This window comes from Thunnus thynnus, chromosome 13 (genome assembly GCF_963924715.1).
Source record: "Thunnus thynnus chromosome 13, fThuThy2.1, whole genome shotgun sequence".
Lineage (NCBI taxonomy): Eukaryota > Metazoa > Chordata > Actinopteri > Scombriformes > Scombridae > Thunnus > Thunnus thynnus.
This window is the reverse complement of record NC_089529.1, coordinates 11,694,686-11,707,022: the sequence shown is the minus strand read 5'-3', so window position 1 is coordinate 11,707,022 and position 12,337 is coordinate 11,694,686. Positions and strand designations below refer to the sequence as shown.

The window sequence follows — 12,337 nt, the reverse complement described above, 5'->3', positions numbered from 1 at the left end:
TATTTCAGTATCTACTTTCTTTCGTCTGTCTGGTTAAGACAGTACTTAGTATGTTGTATCAGCTAGCTGTTTTACTAGCCAAGATGCTTGTTGGTTGAAAATTTGTGCTCTAGTGGAGGGACTAGGCTGGGTGTAAAACCACAATACTATGTTAGTACTGACCAGAAATCAAGAGCTGGCGTCAAATGCTTGCTCAGATTTCTGCACTTCTGTACTTATTCAGACAGTTTCTGATTTTATTGTACTGTATTATTTAGGTAAAATTCTTGTGCAGCTGCTTGTGTTTAGACAACTCAACTCATTTTGACCCAATCAAGCCATGTATAAGTTCTGAGCTTTTGTAGCCTCACCGCTGGATAGCTTTAGCTAATACTCAACCTATGACTGCCAGTATGAGAGAGAATTACAGATGGGGTGACAAATTTGGCAAAGTTTTTCTGGACTTTGTTATCATGTGTGAGTATTTCACATTAGGAACATCTTATGTTAGGTGGGATACATTTCTAGTGTAAACAGACACTAGTGTAGACTGCAGTGACTTAGTTTTTTTTAACCTGAAAATCAAAAACCTGGTTCAGCAGCATTTTGTATAATACAGTTGTGGTCCAGATCTGCATGAGCGACAACAACCAAAGAGGTATTGAGATAGACATTATGCCTTGCATCCAGCTATGTAGTTGAAGACACAGATGCCAGCCTGTTGAAGCCTAGCCTGCTGGAAAATGTAATGAGTGTAGAATAAAGCTGAAATTACATATTTACAGACTTTTACTGAATTCATCTTTTTTATTTCTTACCATAGACAGTACCAGTTGGCTTCATACCGTACAGACACATCTTGGAATTAGACCTGCACTTTGAAATACTGGAGAAAGCAGCTTGCCTGTTAGTTTCTGTCTGTGTGGACCAATCTGTTGGCAAAAGATTCTCCTTTTAATCATGACCACAGTTCTGGTCATGATTAAAAGGAGAATCAACAACTGTGGTTGTGACTGTGCGGAGGTGGATGAGACACAACACCAAATGAATGGGCAGATTTGGATGAGCACAATTTTTAGTATGAAGTACTGTAATTAATGCAGGTGGAGGCAGAGTGCAGGCTGTCTATCCACAACCCAAGCTGTCAATAACAGACACTTCTCAGAATAACCTGTTAGCTATTTTAAATAGTGAAAGAAAAGGAAAGCATCAGTTATTTCTCCATTGGGTACTGAGTAGTGTCTACTGCATTCACTATAAAGGTTTGGGATGTGATTATTGCACAGCTACTACAGACATTATTAGAAATAGACATCTTTACATTTATTAATAATTTTTCATCATCAATAATTTATTAATTAACAAACATTACATGAACAAAGGTTTAGGTTACAGTGGCTTTCCAAAGTCACAAATATTTCTGTGCACTATATAGAGTGGTGAAAGTGTAAAAGCCAGTGTGAAATAGCTTCCTTTTTTCTTTTTGTAATCCAGATGGGAGGGGGGTAGCGATTTTTGGAAGAGAGTGAAGCAGTGGAACTGAGGATAACAGGTGTATCGCTGAGCTTTCAGGCTTTGAAAGAAGAGAGAGAATGACTGCCGCCCTTGCTGTGGCGGCAAGGTCATTCCGCCATTTACAGTATAAGCTGGGAGGGAGAATGGCCAAGGCCAGAAAGTGTGAAGACAAGGTTGTTATGTGGATGGAGCTGCCGGCGGTAGAAGACGGGTAAAGTGTCATGGCTACGATGTAAAGGAATCAGGCTTCCTCAGGAGCTTTGTTAACGAACTCCGCAGATTTGAAAGTTATTGCCTACAGACTCGACTTAACGAGTCACGCATTGTTCCCACAGTGACTTGAGCGTAAAAGAAGTGGTTTCCATTCACAACGCTTGTGAAGGCCACAAACACTGTACATGTTCACTACATGCAGTGTAGTTGAGATTTGAAGAAAAAGGTGGAAATCATAAAAAATCTGTAAATAAAACGATGGTGAATTGGTTGGGATAATAATAATAATAATAATAATAATAATAATAATAATAATTAGGGCTGTAGTCTGCTGGTCGATTAGTTGGTTGATATGCTCTCGTCTGACTAAATTCTCATTGGTCGAATAATCTCCTTGTTATTTTCATAAGGAGAAAAGTGCTACATCAATAGCTTTCCAGGAGTAATCTATATTAATTATTTCCTGCGGCGGAAATAAAGGGGGTTAGCTCCAAAGTTAGCAACAATGGGTTAGCATAACCTGAAGACACAAAACAGAGAAATACAGAACGGAGAAATGTGTGGCTGCCGAGTTTACTGTGCACTCTATCCCGTTACATCCCCGCCCCCCCCCCCCCCCCCCGCGCGCGTGACTAATCGATTAGTTGAAGAATATGTAAGATTTTAGTCGACCAAGATTTTCTTTGGTTGACTACAGCCCTAATAATAATAATATTAATAATAATAATAATAATATTGTCTCTCACAAAGTAACAGAAATTTTCCTGACAAGGCTCAACAATACACATTTAAAGCACATTTAAAACACACACATACAGTTAAAACTACAATTAACAGAGAACAAAATTAAACAGGACAGAGTGCAGTGCCTGTTTTAGTTTGTTTAGGGTGATGATTGCAGAGGGAATAAAAGATTTTTTGTAGATGTTTTTCCAGGCCAGTGGGCCTCTGTAGCATCGACCTGATGGCAGTAACTGGAAGGATTGGTGGAGGGGGGTGAGAGGGGTCTGGCTTGATCAGAGTGGCTTTCCTGAACACTGAGCGGGTGTTCAGTTCAGATAGCGGAGTTTGGGGTGAACCAATTATTTTGCTGGCCTGATTAGTAGATAAAATAACTTGGAAAAAGAAGACTTGTACTCTGAACTCCTGTGAACCTGTGTTCTTTCTCAAAGCAGTTTTTGATATTTTGCTTGGCATATGCACTTGTGTGTATCAATGTGTGTTATTGTGGGTGCCAGTGCCTCTCATTTTATTCATACTGATACCGATATTTTGTGTGAATTAATCACCAGGACACAGGATACGACTGAATCTGCCCCTGTATACATCTTGTTAAGTGTAGATGATCTGATTTTTAATGTAATAATCGGTTTCATGTGCTGGAACCACGATGTGAACTCTGACAGTTGCAGCAGAAAGAGTGTTGTTTATTAGTTACTAGTTGGGGCTTTTATATGGATTAAAGCTTCACTTTTATAATAGATGAACTTGCATTTTCAGTAAAATTAATAATTGCATCAGAAGTTGCGGTTTCTTAATCTCTTGCACAATAATCCAACATGTCTAACTGATTTGATAAATTTGCATGACAACTTCTGTTTCCAGTAAGATGTGATATTTTTCACTCCTTTTCCAGTTCCCACATTAGGTAGTGTTGCATCCTCTCATCTGCTAAAACCCTTTTCCATTTTTTTTTTTTTAAACAAATCATTACTGCAGAATCAGTAATGATTTGTTGATACTTTCCTTTACATGAATGTACTAGAGAGATTGTAGGTAGGCGGAGGTAACATCAGCATTTATTCTCTTTGCTATTGTGTGTAGGCCAGATAACAAAATATAACATTATCCACGAGACAAGCTTTTGAAAAAGGTTTTTAAAATGAGAATCGACTATACCTCTGGATGGCTGGAAGGTTTCTACTGTGAAGCAGCTGCAGGAAATGTTAGTTAACCGCAAGAGACGGAGCTAATTCCATGTTTAGTACAACTTGGTCCAAATCTAGATGTGGACATGTTTTGTGGGTTAGTGACTAATCAGTGACGCTCCTGTCTGTAAAAAGAGGTATCTGGTCTAGATTTATGCCTATTAGTCCCAGCTGTCTCAAGGGTGGGAAATCATCACCAGCCGCCAGCCAAATGCTGGTAAAATATGAAAGTGGCTGGTAGATTTAAGACGCAAAATAATGATTTACTATTGAGTGGCTGGTGACTTTGAACATTTATCTGTCAGTGGCTGGAAGACGTTCACATTTTTAAAAAGTTCATTTCCCACCCTGGCTCTGAGATTTAAAAAGCTGCTAAATTTAGTCGTATAAACATGTATTGTACAGCTTAAGAGTGTGAAGTTTGGGAAATTGGTATTGGCACTTCCTAGCAGTTTGCAATAGTCATTAAGTATACAAGGTGTTTGCTGAACTGTGCTGGTCCACCTTTTATTGCTTTACATTGACCGCATTATGGCCGGCTCCAGCCCTGAATGCTCCAGAATAATGCTCATTTATCACCCTGTCTGTTTTATTTAGCCAGTGTACAAAGTGTCCAGAAATAATGTATGGCATGTAGGGCTGTCACTTATTCCACAGATCAAGTTTGAACGAATTTGAAATGACATGCAATTCAATCGAATGAATTTGAATGCGCGTCCTCCCCCATTCAGTACTATGTAATGTGTAATACATGCAGTTTAACTTTAACAATGAATGACAACAACTATATTTTCATTAATTTTATAACTTGACACTAGCCTAACATCACATTCTTCCAGCAATTGAATGTTAACTTTTTTTCAACAGCTGTATTAACGTATCATGTCAAATCACAGACAACAGGAGAGATTTAAGATAGCTTTGAACTAAAAATGTAGCAAGTGAGGTAAAACATAGAAGTGATAGGCAAGCCAAAAATATTACTAGCCAGAAACACAAGTCTATCAACTTGATCGGGATCAAGCGCGACTCTCTTTTTATTTACAATATTACCCGCTGACAAGAACAACCGCTCAGAGCGTACAGAGGTTCCTGGTATACACAGTTATTTATGAGCCAGCTTTGAGAGTTGTATCTCCTTTGTTTCTCCACCAAAGCAATGGGTTACCGTCTGCAGAGAGAGCTTTCGTCTCCTGAATGGCTTTTTTGGAGTGCCCTCTTCTGGACCACAAGGCAAACTACTTCAGATGGTCTGTTACGCTTATAAACTGTAAATTTTGAATTCGTGTCATTACAGTTCGAATATCCAATTTTTTCCCACATTTGTATGAATGTTCAAATTTTGAATAATTAGCGACACCCCTAGTGGCCTATATCTTGTGTAGAGGAATTTGTGAGCATGTTTTCCAGATTATCAGTTAATTTGCCTTCGTAGCAAGTCCCAAAACTTGTAATGTCATGATGACAACACATATGGTGATAAGATAATACATATTTTGAATCTGTTGGATTTGACAACAACAAGTTTTCAACAGTCTATGGTGCTGCTGTTGTTTTCGAGACATATTGATAACCTTAAAACCCACACTTCATCCCTTAAGTCATAATTTGGCATCTGTGGATAGTAAAATACTTCCAGTTTTATCTGGTTTATCTTAGTTCAGCATTACCACTGACTTAAATTGAATTTTTGGCTTCCTCAAAATCACACATTGGTCCCTAGAGGATAGCAGATTTATTTGGTCCAAAGAAAATGAATTGTATTAATATCATAACAGTTTGTTCTCTTTCTCCTTCCCCTTTATCATCCCTCCACTTCTTTCCATAGAAAGCCCAGAACTGTAATCACAACTGCTTTAACAAGGTGGCACTGTTGCTTAGCTACTGGTCTATTTGCAAACCCTGAAAGGGTGATGGGAAGGCAGGGCTTCTTCCCCCTCCTACCACGAGACAACCGTGAATGCAGCAGGGCAAGTAGTCGTGGTGGATGCAATCTATTGGCTTCTCAGTGCTGCCGCTAAAGTCACAACCCTGACTGTAGCCCGCACTGCCTGTACCAGTGTATTTCTGTTGCTGCTGTTGCTGCCGCTGCTGCTCTCCCTCCCCCCTTAAATGGTGTGGGCAGAGTGGGATGGAAGACTGCATTGGAAACCTTTTCATGGAAATGGTCTTTGCTGTTGGTATTGCTCTGGCACCATTCTGGTGACAACAACATGCCGTTAAAATGGAAAAGCGGTTCTCCTGTCAGCTGGAAATTCCCAGTGCCAGTTCTTAAGACATCCAGGTCCTCACCGCTTTCGCCTGCCTACATGTGAGTAAGAGCAAAATAGCTTTCACATTATGCCATTGTGGTAATATATATGGAAATGGATTTGTTTTGCTTTTCAGTTTTGGAGATTTTTTAAATCATTGTAAATATTTGACAGCATTATTTTTTGTTGCAGCACTAATTAGTCAGACTGCAATTGAGTGTTGTACCGTGTCAGGAGATTTGCCTTGTCCAGCATGCGTTTTATGGTTCGCTGGCAGAATGCTGTGCTCTTGGGCAGAAGGACTCATTTTGCCGCTTGTCTGGACATGGCAAGCACCACATCCCCAACTCTTGCCCTCTGCCTGTGGCTATGTTTATTTGGTAACGGGGACTCAGCAGCTTGGGAGGAGCCTGCCTTTGTCAGGATGTCTGGCGTGCCCTGGTTTAGAAGCTATTGTCATCTGCTACTGTTCAGGAGGGGGGAAGGGTAGAATGGAAGTGCTTCACACAGCCTCTCGCCATCCTCTCTCCTCTGCCCTTTTTCCTGAGCTCTCCTGCAATGGACAAGTGTCTTGTTCGACTTTTGAACAGTAACATGGCTCTGGCCTACAGAGAGCGAGAACCAAAATCTTGGAAAAAGAAATCACAGTTTTAAAGGCAAGCTAGGCTAGCTGGTAATTTCATAGGCTAACATAGGCTTATACTTGGAAGGATTTTTACAAAATTGGATTTATGCAGTCTCCAGTTATCATGCAGCTTTACTTATGAGCTTAAGAGCTTAAATTTGTTAGTTTAAAGAAACATTTATTTTTGAAAATTACTGCATCACAGGAAGAGAAATCTGTGCTCCTCACCTCTGTTTTTGCATCTTTCCCTTTAAATGTCATAAGTGAGACGGGTGACAACTGCAACATGGCTAATTCTAAATGCACAAGATATATCTGTACATTTTTTTTTATAGCCCTTACCTTCCTAAAGCGTTAAACATTACAGAAGTGTTGACTAAATGGTGTCACTTTGCAAGGTCTTTACAAAAGGACACGAGTGCTTCAGTATTGACACTATTGACTTGGTAATTGTGTTTTCAGTCTTTATTTGACCATGGTAGTTTAGCTGGAACATCCTGCTTCAAACACACACATAGTACCACATAATCACACCTGGAAGCAGCCCAGTACAGCAACAGTCTTATGTTGGCCACTGAGCTGCTCCACTGGAGCAGTTTGGGGTTAAGGACCTTGCTCAAGGGCGCCTCAGTGGTTTGGCGATTGAGGTGTAAACACTAGCTTTTTACATCCCCACCCAGATTTATACTGAAGATCAAACTGGCCACCTCTTCACTTTTTACCTGTTTTAGTTTCATTGCTTACACTGTGGCATATGAGCTATAAAATGAGTTTTAACTTTAGATTGAACAAAAATATATGGTTTGCGAAGAGTGAACTGAGATTTCTGTGTATATCTGTGTGATAAAGCTCCTTTTAAAATAAAGCAGCGCAAGGCAAGCTAACTAAAAAGTGGGACCACCAATGCAAAAAATGTATTTCTCACTTGTAAATATTTCCAATAGTTATTTGTTGTTAAGTATTATTAATGCTTTGTTGTAGTTCTGTCATGTTTTTATCACTTATTCAGAGTCCCTGTACTACATCTGTAGCAAGACAGCAAGGATTTATATAGTATAATTTTGAATTTCTACTTGTATACTAATAGTCATAGACCAGCTGTGTGCTGTTCTGTGATGTTCTCACTTCTATTTCATTATTTCCTCGTTTTAGGATTTTTAATCTTGTACAGATATTATGGTATAGGTATATTATAAAACTAAAACTACCCTCCTCAACCTTTCTTCAAAGAAAACATTCTGTGTAAATTTGTCAGAAGTCACTATATAGTGAGTCCCTGGAAATACCAAGTCAGAGACAGTTTTCATTGTGTAGGCAGGGTATTTACTTTATTTTCAACATTTAACATTGCTCAAAGGCAAGAGGAGGATGACACCGGTATGTCAACATGTCTCTCTGATGACTGTGACAACTCTCCCATTGAAAGCACAAGGACGAGAGTGCATCAAGTGTGCTTAAGTGGCTGAGGCGCTTGCGTGTCTTTTTAGGAGATAGTGCACACACTGACGAGTGAAGCAGATTCAAGTCTGGAGGCTCCACCTTACTCCGCCTAGTGTGGCTCTACCCCACCAGACCACTTGCTATTTTGAAACGTGTATATTGTAAGCTGTGTTTTCAGGCAGGCTGATATTGGGCCCCCAATTATAGGTTGCTCTGTGGTCAGGGAAAAGTCACTGTTTATAGGTCCTTTGAGTGGAGCCTATGTCCCTTTGGCTTTAGAGGCATTTTTAACTTTGCATGCTGATAGGTTAATCTTTATATGTGTGTCCACAGCAGCAGAATGACTGAGTATGTGGGAGAGAGAGTTTTGGAATATCATGATGTATAAAGAATTAATATGTGTTTGCACATGTATGCATGCCTGTTTTGAAACCGCCCTAATCTATATATAGACTGGTGAACCGCATGTGGTGCAGATTTCATGCTAGCAAGGAATGGTTACGTTCACTGCCAGTATGGCCCGTGGAATAATCTTCAGTTCAGTAAGAATTCATTGGGGTTTATCTTTCAGTCCACAAAAAGTCCTTGAAATGAATGAATGTCATCCCTCATCTTACAGTCGTTCAGTACTAAGCACTTAACATGTGTGACTGCTGTCTTTAGTAATCATCTCTTGGAGGCGTCATGGTGAGCCAGCAGCCTCAACTGCGGCAACGCTTGTTTGATTCCAGTTAGGGACCTTTAGCACATGTCATCCCCCTTTTCTCTCACCCCATGTTCCCTGTCACTCGTCGTCAACATTAAGGAAAAAAAAAAAAACAAAGAGAAATAATCCTTCGAAGAAAATATAAATTAGAAATCACATCTATTGACCTTCATATGTTTGTTTAGCACAACATATCCAAGTCTAAGTGCAACCTATCTGTCACTGTTTTATGTTGTTTTTGTTTGAATGAAATGCGGTTTTCAAAACACAGCCTTCTCTAAACATGTTGGCTGCTTGTATAATGGTTTTACTCAAAGCCACCCAGTCTTTAGAAATATTTTTAGTGTAGTAAGTGTTGAGACTGTAGTTCGAGCCAGTGTGACCAAAATCAACTCCATACAGATTGCATAGAGTAGGTAAAATGAAAGCTTTGAAAGTCTGTTGCACAGATTTTTTTTTTTGCAAATGTAGATGCTTCACATTTCTCATGTGGCTGTCAAATCCTTCGGCTGTCACTGAATCCCATGTGCTACTGCTACAGTATGAGATGATTTTTGCAGTCTCTGAGGCAAACGGCCCATTAGTTTACATTGCTTCTTTGAAACCTACTTCATTACCAACCTACTGTACATTTATTTGTTCTAAAATAATCAAAACACAGATGATTGACAGCTGATATCAAACGTACATCATACTTTTACTTTCAGTGTCAACTTCCACTTTAAAAAAGTACAGGTTTTGCATGGGTTAAAAATACATAAAAACAGTGAAGTTATTCTCAACAGTGATGTGTGAGATGTATCACCCTGTGCTTTATGTGTTAATTGAACACAGACAGATATGATATTCCAGAAGAGAGATGTTGAAATTACTGCAAATACAGTTAGATCATAAATTCACACATTATGCATGAATAACAGCACATATTAAATATACAGGATATGTGTTTTAGGGCTACTGTCAGAACATATTGATGTATTGTTTGTTTGTGCCTTATTGTGTGTGTGTGTGTGTGTGTGTGTGTGTGTGTGTGTGTGTGTGGAAGGTGGAGAATCAGCTGCAGCAGACTGCACTTAAAGGAGATTACCAGTGAATGATTAATATGCTCTCTAAAGGCCCGGCAAGATGATCACAGTGATGTGAAACAACATACGATCATTAACTTGCTTAATTGTTTGCCTGAGACCCACAAGATATTGAATGCCCTATTCCTGAGTGCAACATCTGCCACTGTTTTTTAAATGAGGCCAGTATTGTCGTGTCATGGTTTTGATATTCATATTCATACACACACACACACACACACACAATACAAACGCTCATGCACTCTGCTTCTAGAGAAGGAAAAAAAAAAAGAGATGTGGAGGAGCTTTTAATTTACCTGCTCATTGGAATGTACATTAAGTTCCTGCTGACTTGTGTCCATTTTGAATAAAACGCAACAGCCATCCAGGGAGCTTTTATTTTCATTGAAAGGCCAGAGGGGAGGCGCAGGCAGTCTGGCTGGAAGAGCATCAGGTGAAACAGTCATGTCTGTTCTCATCACACATACTCCCACACACGTATACTCAAAGCTGAACTGAGATAAAGTCGGGTGGAGTAACACAACACATTTGACCAGTTTTTGTTTGAGAATTGATTGAATTCCCCCATCAGATGGATCACATCGGGGTCAGAAAAGACTCTTCAGAATCCAGAAAAATAAAGACAAACGCAGACAAACGTGGACAAAGGTTACTGTCGAGCCTTGAGGGGACACATGGTGGAAAAAAAAAAAAAAAATCTGTTATTGCAGATTTAAAGACTGAGTCAGAAAACATATCTGTATCCAGTCTACAGCGAAGGTTCCCAAAACTCCTATCTAGTAGAAAATTCTTAATCCCGACCCTATCAGAGGATCAGGAGCCACTTTACTCGCCTTGTTGCTTTGCTTTTTCAAAGAGGTTTTTCTGTCACTCACTCCCGTCAGAGCTCCCTCCCCAGGACCTTTTGTTCTGCTTACTCGCCGTAGCTGCATATTGTGAATTCAGCAGCTGTAACCGCCACACGTGATGGAAGGTGTAGCGCATGAGAACAGTCTGATTAATTAAAAATATAAATAAAGTTCAGAAGGGCTGACTTACAGGATTGTGAAAGGATCTGCAATTACTCATTCATCCCTGGTTAGATGATGACAGATATTTTTTTTTATTTTTTTTTATGCCTCTCTGCTCATTTGAGTCCAGGCAAAAATGATGCTGACATCTCTTATTCCCTCTTGCTTTGACACATCTCTTGCCTCTTTGTCCAGGCTTCAGTCACGCGACCCCTGCTTAGCCTACAAATGCTGAATAATTTCCCAGATCTGCAGTGACAGTTCAGTTCAGCCTATTTTATTGCTATTTCTAAAAAAGTGTTCTTAAAGTATTATTCCGGCTGTATTTTGTCCTTTTTGGTGTAGACATACTCAGCTGGGTCGTGTTTCTTCTCACAGCATCCTTCAGGTTGATTTAGCATTTGGTACATGTTGACAGATTGTCTGCTCCACCCACACGCAAAACACGTTATGAAGCTTTTTTTGGCTGAACTACTTGTGGTGCAGGTTGAAACCGTATTAATTTTAGACACTCATAAATCCTGCAGCTCTTTTTGATGTAAAAGCCTTGACCTTGAAGTGCTCTTTGATTATGAAGTGCAATTACAGACTGATTATAGCGCACCATGGCCACAAAGTAGATATTCTACCAATTATCTTTGAAGATTATTAGCAGTGATTGGAGTGATTATCTGGAGATTATGACTAGTTTGTTCTAGACAGAGTGAGCCTGAAATAGTTTGGAAATAGCAGCGGGGCTAATGCTGAACAGTTTCTTTTGCAGTTTCACCTGAGGAAAATGTGAGGGGGACTGTAGTCGAGTGCAACTCAGTCAAGCAGCATCATCACTACACAGAACAACACACATTCACATATCTGTCAGTGTACAATTAGTGACACCCTGTACGGTTATTTTCACATTTTGCATATATCATTTTGTGGATATTTTAGAGCTGCAACTAAGGATTATTTTCATTATCAAAATATTATTTTCTTAATTAATAGAATAGTTGTTGCAACCTAAAATGTATTTTTCTGTCCAGTCCAACAGTCCACAACTCAGTTAACTATCATGGAGGACAAAAGAAATCAGAAAATATTCACATATGAGATGCTGGAATTTTCTTAAAAAATTACACAAAGCAATTGATTATTAATTGATTATAAAAATAGATGGTGATTAATTTGCTGTCGTTTGACTACTCAATTAATCGACTAATTGTTGAAACTCTAGGACATTTTTCTTTGTTGCGCTTTTACACATCCTGTAATCAGTATTTTGAGTTTCCCCACAACAGTTCAATTAAAACCTACAGTTTCCATTTTTTAAATCTGAATTTCACGTGTGATTTCCAGCATTATAAAAGAGAAACTGTTTAGTCTGTGAATAGTGAATTACAGCTATCCGTTCAGTCGGTGAAGGCAGAACATTAATTAAGGAAAGTGCCAATTTTCATCAGAATGGGCAAAGCAAACAACATTTGTGAGACACATGGGACACAGATGTTTGAAATAGTCTAAAAGTGATAGCTTCCTTTTTTTTTACTGTAACTCTATGAATGGATGAAAAAGAATATCTCCACTGAATAGATTGTGGCTCATTTG

The 12,337-nt window shown here is 39.2% G+C and overlaps 1 protein-coding gene across 2 annotated transcripts in view; it reads left to right on the top strand.

Annotated features, from left to right (window-relative positions):
* klhl13 (kelch-like family member 13) overlaps positions 1–12,337 on the top strand; it is a 39,658-nt gene that overhangs the window by 2,774 nt on the left and 24,547 nt on the right. Inside the window, exon 1 of one of the 2 annotated variants that reach the window (XM_067607917.1) lies at positions 5,727–5,946. The exons of the other annotated variant lie outside the window; for it this stretch is intronic. Coding sequence (XP_067464018.1) covers positions 5,849–5,946 — 98 coding nt within the window. The 5' untranslated portion in view covers positions 5,727–5,848. Of the gene's footprint in view, positions 1–5,726; positions 5,947–12,337 lie in introns of those variants that run through there. 2 annotated transcript variants of the gene reach the window in all.